Source organism: Lycorma delicatula, chromosome 6 (assembly GCF_047948215.1).
Source record: "Lycorma delicatula isolate Av1 chromosome 6, ASM4794821v1, whole genome shotgun sequence".
In the NCBI taxonomy this organism is placed as follows: domain Eukaryota; kingdom Metazoa; phylum Arthropoda; class Insecta; order Hemiptera; family Fulgoridae; genus Lycorma; species Lycorma delicatula.
The window spans coordinates 89,399,779-89,416,815 of record NC_134460.1 but is presented as its reverse complement, the minus strand read 5'-3'; the positions used below and the strand labels follow the sequence as shown (position 1 = coordinate 89,416,815).

At 29.5% G+C, this 17,037-nt stretch overlaps 1 protein-coding gene and 1 long non-coding RNA gene across 4 annotated transcripts in view; one reads left to right on the top strand and one right to left on the bottom strand.

The window, feature by feature from the left end:
- LOC142326722 (uncharacterized) overlaps positions 1–17,037 on the top strand; it is a 146,645-nt gene that overhangs the window by 63,723 nt on the left and 65,885 nt on the right. For all 3 annotated transcript variants that reach the window (XM_075369369.1, XM_075369370.1, XM_075369367.1), the window contains exons 2-3: positions 1,794–1,875; positions 15,234–15,387. In XM_075369369.1, coding sequence (XP_075225484.1) covers positions 1,794–1,875; positions 15,234–15,387 — 236 coding nt within the window. The remainder of the gene's footprint in view (positions 1–1,793; positions 1,876–15,233; positions 15,388–17,037) is intronic.
- LOC142326723 (uncharacterized) overlaps positions 1–17,037 on the bottom strand; it is a 100,688-nt gene that overhangs the window by 30,985 nt on the left and 52,666 nt on the right. The window contains exon 2 of the long non-coding RNA XR_012756846.1: positions 1,850–1,950. This is a non-coding gene — a long non-coding RNA (uncharacterized LOC142326723). The remainder of the gene's footprint in view (positions 1–1,849; positions 1,951–17,037) is intronic.

The window sequence follows — 17,037 nt, the reverse complement described above, 5'->3', positions numbered from 1 at the left end:
AGATATAGTTCCATTGGATCTCCCAACGAAACCCTAGCAGCTGCTGTTTCATTTCCTATTCGTGCGAAGTGTTCCACCCAGAGCATACTACTTATAATCATTCTAATTAAATTCAAACTTGAATATAATTTACGCAGCTTAAACTTGTGGTGCTTCCTTCCTTGCTCAGTATGTTAGGTGACTGCAGAATCAAATACTTCACTCAAAATTTTACTCTCAAAAACTAACTTCCTTTCAATTATCAACCGCAACGACCACGTCTCACAACCATCCTAGATCAAAATTATAAAACTGTCAGTGAAATTATTGTTTTATATATTCTCTAATTTTATCCCATTTTGATGATAATCGAGACCTCAGTAGCTTAATCATGGAATCAAAACACACGCTTCCCGAAGTAATTTTTTCTGAATTTTCTGACCAATTTTATTACGGCTCGTTAGAATCCTCCCTAGATGTTTAAATTCATCGCCTTTTTTGGAAACTAATAGAATGATGTGCAAATTAAAATATTAAAAAGAGTATCACGCCAACACATTATTGACTTTATTTCTAATAAATTAGGAGTAACTTTTCAGAGAATTATGAAATAATCTATATACCTTTTTTTTTACAAATATGTATTATACGAAAATATTTGTATTATTTATTTTAAATTAAAACGAAAATAATTTTTAAGCTCCATATATTCTATTTTACGTGTAACTGCGTATATTTTAGAGCCCAGATTTTTGGTAGTATATTTCAGTAGTATATTATATTTCAGTTGTGGTTTTCACCCGAAAACCACAACTGAAAAATCAATAGAAACGTTCTATTATAATCGAATACATAAATAAACGATTGTAACTGAAATTAATGACAGAATATTTAATTACGCAGTAAAAACCATTGAATAATAACCGGTAGTATTAAAAAAAACACACAAAGCGTTCAGAACGAGCCCGTATACAATCGATGCCATAATAAATCAAGCATTAAAATAATTATTTATAACGTATAAACACGGTATATTACAAAACATGTCGAAGTTAAAATTAATATTATCTGCAAAAAATCCAATGTTAATTTGATAAAAAGACGAACAATATGAAACAACGAAAATGTAGTAGTAAAATAATACTAGAAATAATAACTACTAATTAATTAAATGTATAATAAATTAAATTGATTGTATTTATTATCTTAATTCTAGATATTATTTAAGAAAATATTTAAACATAAACTATAACATACTAAAATATGGTATCTAATTCAATTTGATTTGGGTTCAATTTTCGGAAAAGATCTGATATTCTGTTTCATTTATCTTGTCTTCCTCGTTAAAAGTATGCAACTCTGAAGTAATTAACAGAATCAACGTAATAAATTTGTATAATTATGAAATAAAAAGGGAAATCTTATTCAAACCCAATGTTTGCTTTTTTATTTATGTTTGTCCGTATAGAGAGAGGTTAAACCTACTGCAGCTTCTGCAAACTGTAATGAAAAGATTTTTAATAGAGTAATTCATTATGATTTATCTTCGGTGAACTTGTTTAAATGAAGCAGTTATACTCTACGTATATATTGTACGTACATATTGTTGAGATTTCTTTAATAGTTTATGTCAAATTATTTAGATAATATATAATATAATATAAATTTAGTTATATTATAAATAAATTATTTTAGTTATATTATATTAATAAATTATTTTAGTTATATTTATATAAATATAACTTAAATTGTTTTGTTTCTTTTATCTGAAAAAAAAACCTATATAATATTAATTAATATTTATTATGTTGCAGAGGAAATGATAGGACTTTATGGTCTTTGGGGACAAATAGCATCGCAAAAATCTTACCTTGACGGAAGGCGTTCATCTATCAGGTAATTTGTTTTACTACAAATGTTCTTTTTTTTATATACCAATTAATATACCTATAATACAATGAAGTTGTAAATCTGCAACAAAATAAAGATTTAAGATCAACATTACGATCGTAAAAAAAAGTAATTAGTTAAGATTAAGCACAAATAAGTTACTGACAATAAAAATTATAATTTGTTAAAAAATAAAAATATAGAGTCAATAGACAGAGAATAATCAACGAATGTAATTTGTAAATGAAGAACACTTGATTTATATGTAAAGGAATTAGTAAAAAAAAAATTATATATATATATATATAAATTCTAAACCACCTGAAAAAAAATTATTCCAGTGCACCTCCCAAGACCAAAACATTTATTTTTGTAAGATGGATGTTTGTGCACATTTTTCGGACTTAGATTTCTTTAATTTTTAAATATTCTTTACATATTCATTTGTTTTTATTATCATTTAAATGTTTGAGCATTAATGTATTTAATAGGATTTTTAAATTTAAATATCTTCGGCTTCAGTCGAATTCATTCGAATATTTACGGTACACTCGGCTCCTTTCGTACGCATTCGACTGCTGACGGTTCAGCAGTTCCTTTCACGTCACTCAGCTCCTTTCGGATGTACTCGGCTCCTGACGAAGCAGCGGTTCCAGCAACATTATTTAAGCAAGTCCATCATCATTCTTGTGGGCATTCGGAATTCATTCTTCAGTCGTCACTATTGTTCAGTTCCAGCCAGTCGCCTACAAATGGCAATCGAATTATTCTTATACAATCGCATTCAGTAAAAATTCCAGTTCATAATTCAATTACAATAAACATTTAATAATATATAAATAATTCATTAATATTTCAAGTATATTAAAACATTCAAAATTTAAACAGGCAAGAGTATATTCAAATGTAATAAAGAATTGATAATAACATCAACTTATGATTTTAATTATTTAAGAATCACAACTTTTCGTACACATTTGTATGTACGCTTGTACTTGGTTTTATAATTCTGAACCCGTAAATCGGTTTTCTTCAGACTTGGTACATCGGTACTACCTTCGAGAGGAAGGAATGTATTAATTTTTTTTAAAAATTGAAAAAAGGGATGAGGGTGTTTTGGCAGAAATAAAATTTCAAATCTTTACTGGGGCACTTTAGCAAACAACTTTCTTAGAAAAGTTGAATTTTTTTTTTATCAATATCACAATTTACCAAAAGGTTTTATTTAATATTCACCCTCTCTTCAATAAATTACTGTATATTTTTTCTTTTTTAAGCTATTTTTTAATTATTTAATAATTATTTTTTACGTAAATAATTTTCATTTCTCGTAATTATTATTATAATTATTTCTCGTAAATATATATATTTTTTATTTATTTTAAATGTAAATCCATCTTGCAAGTTACCTATTATATTTAAAAATTTTTAAATCTTAATTTTTTGATACCCTTACTCTAGTATTTCTTGAAAAAATTTTATCCAAAAATGTTCCCCCTTCCTAGAAAATTACAACTTTGTTTTTATAGAATTATGGATATATCTTTGTACTTTTAAAAAATTATACAGTTCTTTTTTTTTTAATTTATTTTCACCACTTAAGGGATTATTTTCTTAAAAGTTAATTTTACTGGAATGCTTCCCTTAGAGTATGGGAGCTGCCAAAATTAATCTTTTTTTTGCAATTTCAAATTTTTAATGCTCAACAGATATTTTGTTAAACAATAAAGTCACTAAAATAGCTTAATACCTCTCCCCTGATGGTAAAGCTCCCTAATTTTTATAAAAAAGGAAAAATGAAGATCTAATTACAACAAAAGTTGATACAAGTAGGTGTCAAGCATAGGGCACAACTGAATGAAATATCAACAAAAGTCATTCTGTATTCACTTGCTGTACTTTTAGTTATTTTATGTTTTGAAAAGCACAAGAACACAAAACAATAATCCCACCTTTTAAGTGTCATAAAGCTCTTCACCGTCATGAAGAATAAATAAATTAATAAAGTATAAGTTCACTGTCATTCATTAAATCAGGAATAAATATTTTTACATAAAAATCTGAAAAAAATTTATAATTTTGATCAATGTGTTTTATTTCAATCGTAATGGAATTATTTCATCGTAAAAATACAAATAGAGCTTAAAATTATATTATCTAACAAGTACAGCTCTTAACAATAAATACAGAATTTTTAATTCAGTTATCTCAGATGAATGAATTGTCACAGAGGCCCTTCAAAAATTGCTAGAGGGGAAGAGAAAGGAGGAAAATATGATTAGTGATGTAATGGATATTATGATTCCATATCACACTCATTTTTGTCATAAACAATATGCTATCTTAAAGGATTATGTTAAATTTTCAGGATTTCTAATTGAATGATGGTTATAAAAAACATATTTCGTAAAATTCAAAAATGAAAGTAGATTTAAGATCCCTTTTTCATTAATAATTTCAATTAGACTTAATGAAAAAGTTCAGAAACTTACTTTTTGGAGTATAAATAAAAAATAAACCTAATCAGCTGATCGATACAGACGATGAGAATACATTTTTTTTTTAATATCCGGGTCCACCGTTAAGTATTGCTTCAGAGGATGAGATGAATGATTTGTAGCGTGTGTGAAAATGCCATGCCTGACCGGGATTCGAACCCGGGACTTCCGAATAAAAGGCTGAGACTCTACCATTCGCGCCACGGAGGCCGGCTATAAGAATACATAAAGACAAAGTAACGGGTTTCAATATTAATTTCATTTGTTTCAAAGATTGAAAATGTTTGCTATTTATTGAAAACGAAATCAAAAATATTTGATAAAAATCAATAGTGACAAACCCTGTAGTCTAGAGAAAGATTTGTTAAAATTATTAAACACAGAAATGCAAAGAATTTGTAGAAACTTTTTAATGGTTTACAGTCAAAAGGGGTTTTTTAAATATATAAATGTTTTATTATGTATTCACTAAAATTATTTGTAATAAGATATAGTCTGTTTTTAAACTAGTACAGTCCGTATCAAAAGTAAATTTCAAATTTTTAAATTACGATTTAGCATCTATTAAAAAAAGTTTTATGGATATTTTTCAATGAATCGATCAGTTAAACTTACTGGGATTATTAAATTATTTTTAAAAAATACAATAAAAAATGTAAGAAATTACAATTTATAAATCATTTACTTTAGAAAATTTATAATTTTTAATACTTATTTATTATGATTATACTTCATATCATGTACAAAATATTTCGCATTGATTAGAAAAGTATTTCTAAATAATATATCACATAAGTGAAAAAATACTTTAATTACTCTTCGTTTAATGGATGCGATTTCAATTTTAACAGTGGGCGTCACAAATGTAATGTAAATAATGGGGATAGGATCGTTTTCCGCGACGATTTATGACAGAGAATGAGAGAGGGAAAGCAAAATAACATTAAATAATTTATAAAATTCAATAATTAATCAGAATTTTAATACATAAAATTCGATCAATAAATTTTTAATTATTAAAAATGATAACTCTGAAAGTTAATAATTACTTAATTACAAAACCTTTTCTATAGAATATTTTCTAAGACGATTTACTTTTAAAAAAATAAAAAACACTATTTTAAGTTTTTTAATTTGTAAAAGAGAAGTTATATCGAAATATTTTTTTTTTAATTGTTATAAACCGTCAATTAAAATATATTGAGAAAAAACTCAAGAGTTGTTTAAGCTATTTAAGAAAAATCCTTACTTTTTCGCAACAGTTTAATTAAAAAAATAAAATATTGATTGTATTTCGATTTTAGCAATTTTTCAACTAATTACAATTGCATGTTATGCACAAACCTTTCAACATATTTTTTATGGTCTCATTGCGGTGGTTTAGAGTAATTTCTATTCAAATCGAAGACAGTAATTTAAAATATGGGAGGGAGTTAGCGTGTGACTGAAAGCAGTATACGGTGGCGCGGTTAGTGGTCAGCCGACTGGTCAGAATATAAGTTTGTGGTGGCACACGTCCGACACGCGAGCCAATCTCCGTCTGGGGTTATTTTTTTAATGCAAGAGGTCACAAGGGGTCATTATCCGATCGTAGATACAACCATTCACTGTTCTATTAAATTATGGATTGCAATATCAGCGTCAACTACAACAGAATTGTGTATTTTCAAGTCTGTTACTAAATTTCGTCGACTTTTGTGAAAGAGAAAAACTTGAAATAAGTCATTAACACGTCATTTGATGTCTAAGACCATTAATTGATTGATGACTACGTAAACAAACTGATATTCTATTTATACTGAATTACGAAGAAAAACATCTATTAAAATAAGAATAATAATAATAATAAATTACAGTGCTATGAACTATTCAGTATAAGTTATCATTAAATGAGAAAGAGAAAATTTTTTTAAATAATTCTTCCGCACAAAAAAAAATTAAATTAATTTTATTTGTAGAAACATTTAAATACTACTTTTAGAAAGAAGATTGATCTGTAACTTGACAAAACTGACATATTATTCAAGCAATATTAAACAAAAGAAATTATACATTTTCTTAATTATCAGCCAACTAAAACTACCGAGGTAAGAAAGCAAATACATACTTCAAGGTATAGTTAATGTTCAGTAGATTAATTAAATGAACACAAAATTATTTAATAGCTGATTAGTCTAATAGCCATAAAAAATAATTCTCTAGATTTGTTTTATCATTCACTACTGGTACATAATTAATTCACTTCCCTTTCTGTCCAACATTGATTTTTTTTTTTTAATTTGTCAGACTTAATTATAATAATTACTATTATTACAAAAAAAAAATTCTTATTATAATTCATTACTAATTTACAACTGGACAGCCACTGGAAAATGGTGCAGGTGACATTCTTTACCAGCATCATAATTATAACATTTTATAAATTTATATATAAAATAATAAAGGTAATCTCTGCCTTTCAGTTGGAAGCTCTGGGTGCGATTCCCAATCAGAATGACATTTTTCATATGCTATAAAAAAAATTAATTTTATTGTCATTCATTGGCAGCTGTTAGATAAAACAAAACATAGAGGAGTTAACTGTTTAGGTGCACACTATTTAGGTGTACACATTTACACCTAAGACTAATTTCTAAATTCTGTGACAGAAAAAATCTGGTGTAATAATTCCTCAGTAGTTCATTAGGAAAAGTATAAAAAAACCCATAAAAGATTACATTAAAAATGGAGATACTCCAAAATTTAAACTGACCGGATTTTCTTCAAGGGGATGAAGAACAATGTTCAATTTTTTCAAGACTGATGTATCTTGCTTAAATTGAGGTGAAAGAATGAAATTCATCAAGAATATTTCATTCAAAATAACCAAAGTAATATTTATTCCAAATTATAAATGTTCCTTTAAACCACTTACAAGATTTCAAACAATATTTAACACATAATCTTTAAAAATGTAAAATCTCAGTGTATCTTCTTAAAACTGAAATACAGATAGTATTTCCACTATTTTATAAAGATAAGTTGTTTTCCCTTTAAATCATCCCTAAAATAGCAAAGCAAAATTAAAGGATTTCAAAAATATTTTTTGTTACCGTCATAGAAACTAGAACTGAACTTTAAAAATTTGGACTTCCATTTTAACCACGCCTAAAAGTGTGAAAAAAATGAATTCCTAACTACCATGTATAAGTCTACCCCATTAAACAGAATTATACTCAGCAATGGTACGAATTATAAAATTATATGAAAACATTTTGCTCTGTTTCCCTTTAAACTATCCTTAAAAGATTAAAAATTGATAAAAGGATTTTAAATTTTCAATTTGTATTTTTAAAATCTGTAGATATTTAGCTTGGTAATGATATATTGCTATATTTACGAATATAGATAAGGGAAAATCAGTAGATATATTTTTATCCACAAACTTATTATTAATAACTTGCATTTCCTGAATGGTTAAAAGAGTGAAATATAACAGTTATTTCTAAAGGTATCAAGAGAGAATGCAAAAATTAATTAACCATGCTAAGCAGTTAATAGAATCTCTAACCTAAAAATTCATTAATGAAGAATATGTTAATTTTATCTACCTATTTGTTTCTCTTTCAGTGTCAACTGAAAGTTATACTATCCAGTTATGAAACCACTTCATTGTTAAGATTACCTACTTAGGATTGCAAAGTATACACCACTAAAAAATTTTTATAATAATCAAATGTTGACCATTCTGTAATTTTTATTTATTTATAATAAAGAACTTTTTTTCATTTAATACTTTTATTTATAATCCCATCAACAATTAAAGTCATTAGTGACTTATTAGTGTAATGTAATTGTACCAGTAAATTTTTAGTCTTGAACAAGCTCAGGTTGACTACTCCTGAGACATGTGGTTAATTGAAACCTAACCACCAAAGAACAACCGGTGCCCACGATCTAGTATTCAAATCAGAATAAAAGTAACTCTACCTTTATTAGGATTTGAACCTGAGAACTTCAACTTTGAAATCAGCTTATTTACAATGATGAGTTTACCACTAGACCAGCTCGATGGGTTATAATTAAGAATTTATAGGGACTTGCATTTTTAAAAATGAAAATCAGGTTTGTTAAGTCTGTTGCCTGTGGTGGAAGGATCTAAGAGTTTTATTTCTTAAAAAATTTTTTGAATTCTTCTTCATCCTTTATCAAATAGCAACAACATACAGAATTTTTCTTGTATTCCATGCACAATTTCTTTCTATTTTGCCATGAATAATGTCTCTTTTCCATTTCATTCTCAAATTTTTGTTTCCAATAAAATCTGGGACTGCTTCTTTTTCTGGATTCTGACAGTACCAGTCAAATGGCTGCTTTGTCAACCAACCGCCTGTTCTCATTAAATGACTATATCACTGTAGCCGTGTCTTTTCAATAGTCAGCCTTAGTAGAGATTTGTAGGCAAAAGTTAAACGTGTGAAGGAAACTTCTTTTGCTGGAATATACTAAACATCTAGGGACTACTTTGATTCTTCATGGTCAAGACAATACAGACATTAGATGAAGAGCAAATCAAGGACAGTCACTAATTCGAAGGTTACATTCTTTAACATGGAATGTTAACATTAAGAGACAAACGAAACAATTTATTTTTAAATTTGTGCTGAGAGCTGAGTAAAATATGAACTGAACTTTAGATGGTAAATGAGATATGTATTCCCTGAAGTAAATTTATTTCTAGATAGAAATAAAATTTTGCACACCCCTAGACAGAAATTGTGTTCATAAATTCAATGGAAATAACTAAGGAGGCAATAATTAACTCTGAAAAGCCTTTCAGAAAACAAATTATAATAATTACAGAGCAAGACATTTCATTTTAATAATATAAAAAATATAATCAGGTGTTGAAATGCTATTAAACAAAGCAATTTTTATTAGTTATTTCTAGGTCATACAGCAAGAAAAAATAATAAATAAATACTCTCTTGAATTAATCAAAGACACCTCCTGTTGTAGACAGGCCATTCCAGTTCCATTAATAGAGAAGCAATAAAAGCTTTTTTTAATTATATACATATATAAATTACAGATTTTAATTTGCATCAGTTAACAATAACAGTATTACTGATCGTATCAATGCATCCAAATGGAGGATGGGTTTCCCAATCCCTGATTTCATTAAAAATGATAAAACAACAAAACTGTTTTACAAATATTAAAATAAATTCTATTTTAATAGAAATAAGTAATTACTATTTAAAAAATCAAGAGTAAAAAAAACTTTTGTAACGAGATTAGATTAAAAATATTTATAAGAAATTAAGATATACGAGTACATATATTATTTTAAATGTTAATGTGAGGTTCATTTTGATTCAACACCAATTAAATCCCAACCTCACTGAATATAAGCTTTTATCAAAAAAATTTTCCGCTTTCAAATTTGCTTGAAATTATACCATCATCGTAAAACATATTTTAAGCTGAAATGAAAATGTTGAACATAATCAAACATTACACTTACAGAGATTATTCGTATACTTATACATTAGTAGATTAGATTTATTCAAAGAGTATGGATAAAAGCAAGATCATTTGGGGTCTTTAATTCATTTAGAAGACAGACTTTTGAAGGATTAAAGCAAGGTATTTGCAGATGAGGTGAAAGGATATAATACTAAAAAATAGAATAAACTGTTTAAAATTTTAAGAAAACTTAAATATAATTAAAACAAAGCTATTCATAATCTGTACAAGAATCAGGAAGGAGTTATAAGATTAAAAATGCATTTCTTTTTAATGCAAAGAAATGCAAACTTTAATTAAGAAAAAAATGTATAGACAAGGAATTAGTCTTATTACTCTTAAACTTGTTTCGAAGAAAAACAAAGGAATTGAAGGAAAAATCTGACAGTAGAATAGCCATCAGAGGAAAAGAGAATAACGATTTTAAGATTTGCTGATAATATATTTTTTTTTGAATAACAAAAAATGAGTTAAAAGTCATAAAGAATGGCACAGATTTATGGCTAGGTGAGAAATTAAATTTTAAAATATTTGACTAAAATTTTAAATAAAATTAACCTTTACTGCCATAATTAGCATTCTATACATTTTAATCTAAACTCATAATACACAATTATAACAAAAACTGGTTTCAAATATGGAGAAACCAGTACTCAACCATTAATTTAAAATTATTAGTTGATTGAACATTCATTAACCTATTAAATGAATTAATGCTTTACATCATAATACAAACCATTAACAACTAATAAACTAGTGCATTATCCAACTTTCTGGCTCCACCTGAAATATCAAATCAATAATACCTAGCAGTTAGTAAAAAAGATGCTTTCTTGCTAGGGTGATGACTCTGCTAGTGAGTTTATCCAGGAATTTCCTGCCGAGAGAAGTTTCAAAAAGCCAACTAGCAGGTAAACCTGGGCCTTCACTTTTATAATTCAACATAAAGAGTCAACCCAGTTGAGAATTTAGTCATTGTAATTGGACTTGAATTTCTATGTTACTGGTATGATTCTGTTGTTAAATAAAAATAAACGAAGTGGCCCACGGCTTCGTCACACCAAGGCAACCTCCAGATGCTCAGGAGACCCCCAAGGCACTCAACCGTGAGCCTGTCCAACCTGGCACCCTCCAATGTCTCCTTCCCTTACGAGACTCCTCTGTAGCATATGGTTTCACCATCACCTTCCAATTGAAATCTTCTACAGCTCTCCTCATCTTCCAACAAGATTCCTTGTGTTTCATTCGGGGTGAACATATGGTCACGACCCAGCGTGTCAACACATCCAAGTGATCCTGCATGAAATGCAGGCACCAGAAATATACGTGCTCTGGGGTCTCTTCTTTCTCGCACTCTGAGCAAATGTCCAAGTTAAAACCTATAGAGATATGATCTATAGCTGCCATGGCTTGCCAGGAACTGCTTAAGACTGTATCCCAGAGTGAACCATGCACCCTCTCACACCACCCCTTCAAATCGCCAATGAAGTGATGTGTCCACCGACCCCTTACGCTTTGGTCCCATCTCTCTTGCCACAATTCCATGAGCTCATCTGTTATTATCTTAATTGCCAATTTCCTGTCTACAGGCTGCAAATCCCCCAATTCGCTATTCTCTTCCGTTGCAACAATACCAAGTCTATCGTCATACATCCAGCCAGTACTTCCACCACCGCTAATGATATCATTCTGTACACTGATATAGCCCGCAAACAGCACCTCATGTGGAAGGACTTCAGTTTCTTTCTGTATTTACAGTATCTAGCTACTCGCGACCACAACTTGCCTACATACATAGACAGGAATAAGCAACTCCGACCAGCAACCTCCTTCTCTATTGCTGAAGTCCACCTCTATTTTGCAGAAGGCCTGCAATCAGCCACAGCACCCTATCAGCCTTATCACTTACCTCAATGGCATGAACTTCAAAACAGAGTGTGGAGTCTATCCAGACTCCAAGATACTTAACAGCAGATCTCATAGCAATCTTCTTACTCTCTACAGTAAGTGTCAAAGTAGACCTTCTTTTAGCAGCGATGATTACTACCGCCTCAGTTTTCTCCGGTGCTAGCTCCAGCCCAGCATCCTCCATCCATCCCCTAATTGCCAAATATGAGTCATGTATCTCAGTGACAGCCTAATTCCATGTGAGGGCATCAATCACTACTGCCAGGTCATCAGCATATCCAAAAAGCGTAACTCCCGGGGGAAGGGCAACCTGGAAAATGCCAGGTTCCAGAGGGTTGGTCCAAGGACCGACACCTGTGGCACTCCCCTATCAAGACCATATTCAACCAGTTCATTCTGGACCTGGCATACCATCTTACGTCCTGTAAGGTACGACTGGACTATCCTACACACATATTACAGGACATCATGAGTCTCCAAGGAATGCTATTAAATGTATTCGTCATATCCAACATCGCCAGAACACACATCCTCCCACACCAGTTTTAATAATCCTCTCCACTGTCTTGCAGCCGTCTATCCTCCCTCTGACTTTTACATCTCATAGTAATAAGCCTGACCTGGTTGGGATGCTACCGATGCAAATGCCTCAGTCGACATTTGCATTGATGATTTAATAACTCAGCTTATTGCCTTCACTGTAGGCCTCATACGGACATCTAGAATGTCCTACATCATCTCCCTCTGAACTAGCTAACCGAGCTTGCGGAAGTGCAAAACCCGTGCCTAGTTCTACTTGTTATGAGCCAATTTCATGAATGTCTCGTAATTCGAGGAAAAACAACACAACATACCACCAAACTTATTGATCGCAACAACAAAATTTAGTCCTAGTTCCCTTAGTGAAACTCAGCTTTGCATATCTCTACAGTTGTGATGTAGACTTTTGCATTTACCATACTGAATTTCAGTACTGTAAACAATACATCCTACTTTACCAAACTTCTTCTGTTCAGCAGTTCAAATTATTACAAATCCAGACTAGTTCACAGCACTGTTCATAAGAATTCAGATTACAAATATTCCACTGAATTTTCATGGATAAATCATTCTTTTCCAGACTTTATATAAGAGAATCAATACCTGTCAACTAATAAAACGTAAGGAGTTCAAAAATTAAATATCTTTTATTGAATGGTAATAATTTATATAAGCAGGAAACATGTAGAAAAGTAGCAAAAATAAGGAACAAAAAAATAATATAGTTTTCTTTGTTTATGAAGTGACCCTCCATGAAATCACTTTCAAGTAAATCCTAAAAAAAATGGTTCACCCAAAAAGAGTGTAGTAAAGACATATGCCATTAGGTGACTCTTCAAATGTCACTAAGAAACTGTCTTGTGCTTACTGTTCACATTTTTTTAGACTGTTTTTTTTTTTTGTGAGTTTATAATATTTTGGGATGGCTAATCTAGACCAGAAGGAGCAGTCTCACTAATTTTTTTTTCAGATTTGTCAAACAGAAAAGACATATCATGTTCAAACAAGCTTTTGATGATGTACCTGAAAGCTATTAGAACTCTTTAAAAATATCAGAATATCTTTTGGAGATGTCAGACATTCTGGGTATTCTTCAACTGTCATCACTAATGTAAACACTGCTGAAGTTTATTAAAATATTCATGACAATCATAAGCCACAAATCACATTAAATCTTTAGGTATGTCATGTGCGATTTCCTAGTGAAATGTATCTGAAGAACTTCAAATGCACTATATGGAAAATTTTTTCTCCTAGGTTACTGATCAATCAAAAAAAAAAACATTGTATCCATATGCCCAAACAGCTCATTCAAATTTGACCTAGTCCATAGAAATACTTTCTGTTCTCCAAAATAAAAATAAAGCTCAAATGGAAAAAAATTTGACGTGCTAGAGGAAAATTAAAAAATATTGTAGGATAAACTAAAGAGATTAAGTGGAAATGACTTTCAGCAGAATTTTGAAACATTCAATTTGTTGTATAATCAATGAATCAGTGCAATAACTGATGACTTAGAAGATGAAGTTATTTTTTTTTCTTTTTATAGAATGATTTTTAATAAATAAATTTCAGGAATTTTGGAGAAAAACCTCATAAATTTATTTCTGAGTTACATGCAATTTCATTCAGGTAGTGAACTTTCAGACCAGGATTTGAACTGAATTAAAACCCACTATAAAATGCTTGATAGAAAACCGATTGATAAGAGCAATTAAAAATCAACTGTTACAGCTAAGTATCAATCTGCATTACTATCAAATAAAGAGATTACCTCTTTTTAATCCCTGAACATGTTAGGGGATCAACATAAGTTTAAATTTAATAATAAAATCGCCTTAAGAAACAGTAAATGTCCTTAAATTCTATGGTAAATATATATAAGTAAACTATAATGTCCATATATAAGTTGTAACCAATATTCACTAAAAGCTCAAGAACTACTAGTTCATATCTCAATAGAATATTGAAATTGCAGAATGGTTTTAGAGATAAATTTATCCATGTAACTTCATTATTAGGTGAGCAGTAAAGATTAAAATAGAGAGGCATGTTATATTTTATAGTGTCAAAAAGTGTTTCTGCTTCAATGGCTTTGTTTAATTACATTTATGCTCATTATAACAATTTGTGCCTGTTCTATTATTTGTATAGGATTATACATGGATAACAAAACCTGTTTGATAAAATTCAAAAACCGATCTTATTTTAACAAACAGTAATTTATGTCACTGAAATCTTAGCAATGCCCATCGAGCTGGTCTAGCGGTTAACTCATCGTCGCAAATCAGTTGTTTAATAGCTGATTTTCAAAGTCAAAAGTTCTGAAGGTTCAAATCCTAGTAAACATTAGTTGCTTTTATATGCATTTGAATACTAGACAATGAATATCAGTGTACTTTACCACTTACTATCTCAGGATGCAATTAAAAAAATATATAAAGGACAATGATTATACATATTCCACCTTATCTTAAAACCTTTTTTAATTTACATCCAAAATTGAAACAATTTTTTTTTGAATAATTTTTGTAATCTTTGCTAACAGTTCCCTTTAGGGTAATAAATAAGATTTGCTACCTAAACAAGCAACAGATTATTCAGCTTGTATGAAATAAATATTGAAAAGTATGAACTTTGCAACAACTGAAAAAATAAATAACATTATGACATGAAAAAAGTAATTAAAATTGCAGAACAAAGGAAATAAAATCTTGTTAGGGTGTAAAGTTTTCTTAACATGTGTACATCTTTAACACTTATTCAACGTGACCTTACAATGAAAAATATTATTTTTCATTTGAAATGTCCAAATTAAAGTAACACTTTTTATTTTAAATTATTAAAATTACAAAAAATAAATAAATAGATATTCACAATTACAAAAATTTGTTGGTTTTTTTTTTATAGATCTCAGTACTTATCATCATTAGATTTGAATAATCAAGGAGAATCAAGTCCAGCACCATCTGAATATTCATCAGGAGATAGATCTAAGTGTTCAGTACGTAGAAGCCCAAGTTTGCCTCCAATATATAGTCCAGAAAAGCAGTCATGTTTTGAGGTAAGTCATTGTACTTCACTTCCAAATTAGCGTTATTGCTATTCTGTAATTTGAAAAAATACCACACCCTTTCCAAGAATCAAACTAAACTTAAGTGATTCCAGCAGCCAATGTGTCAACATTAAACCAGCTAGTTAACTAAATAGTTTCAAAAAAGAAAGAAACATTATTTTATAGAAAAATTTCTTGGTTTGTAATTGTTATCAGTGCCAAAACGCCAAGCTCCCATAAATGTAGATTGTAAGTTTCATTAATGGTCTGGGCCTTATTAAAATTTATTTCCTATTTATTAATTACTAGCCCAATATTTTCTATTTTATTCATTTTAGTCAAGTAATCAAAGGCAGGTGCAGCCAGTCACACATATAGTAATGGTGTAGTGTCTTTGATGATTGAGTAACTGACCAAACACTTGGAAGTCAAATATAAAATAATGGGAATTTAAAAAAATCCGAAAATGATTTTTATATATTTATCTGAAAAGTATTCTCGCAAATCCAAATCTACTGAATATTTCGTTTAGCATAGTCAGGATTGGGAAAACTTAAAATCATTATTCAAAATTTATTTTACCTCTCTTCACCCCCTTTCAAGGATGAATTTAAAAATCTAGAAATTGTTTTATTCATATGAAGATTACACTCACAAAAAATCAATTTGATATCTTCATTTGTTAATTAAAATAATAGCCAGATTTCAAAAAAATTCAAAAATCCATTTTAACCCTTTAAACTCAAAATTTCAAAAATCTAGAAATTGGTTTTTAGATATTCACATAAAGATTACATACACAAAAAAATCAAGCTGATATCTTCATTTGTTAGAGAAATTAAAAAAATAATAAATTTCATTGCTATACTTTACTCCTATTTGGAATTTCAAAAGATCCTGTCTTAATGTGCACTTACACCATAAGAAGAATGTGTATACAAATTGTCATCAATTTATCTTCAGTAGTTTTTGGCTTGGTGTTGATTATGAACCACTGACTATATGTTGTTGTCTTCAATTTCAATAAGACCTCTATTGAAAATATCTATGTTGAAAAATATCCTAGGAGCAACTCGCCATAAGAAAGGAGCACCAGAATTTAGCAGCTTGCCACCTAGCAGCCCGAATGATAAGTGAGCACAATAACAGATTACTTATTTTTTATTATTTACACACTTTAATAGATAATTTTACAACTTAATATAACCTATGGAATTCTGGATTGCATAATACAGCTAATGTTAAAATTTGGTAGCAATTAATTTAGTGGTTCTCGAGATTTTTGTTAACATACAGTAATAGAGAGATAGTCTAACTTGGGATAACTTACCGGGTTGGTCTAGTGGTGAACACGTCTTCCCAAATCAGCTGATTTGGAAGTCGAGAGTTCCAGCATTCAAGTCCTAGTAAAGTCAGATATTTTTACACAGATTTGAATGCTAGATCGTGGATACCGGTGTTCTTTGGTGGTTGGGTTGCAATTAACCACACATCTCAGGAATGGTCAAACTGAGACTACACTTCATTTATACTCATATATATCATCCTCTGAACTATTATCTGAAAAGGTAATTACCGAAGACTAAACAGGAAAAGAAAGAAAACAAACTAACTTGGGATAAATAGAATTTATTTTATGTTTTTGGCCAATTGCCTTTC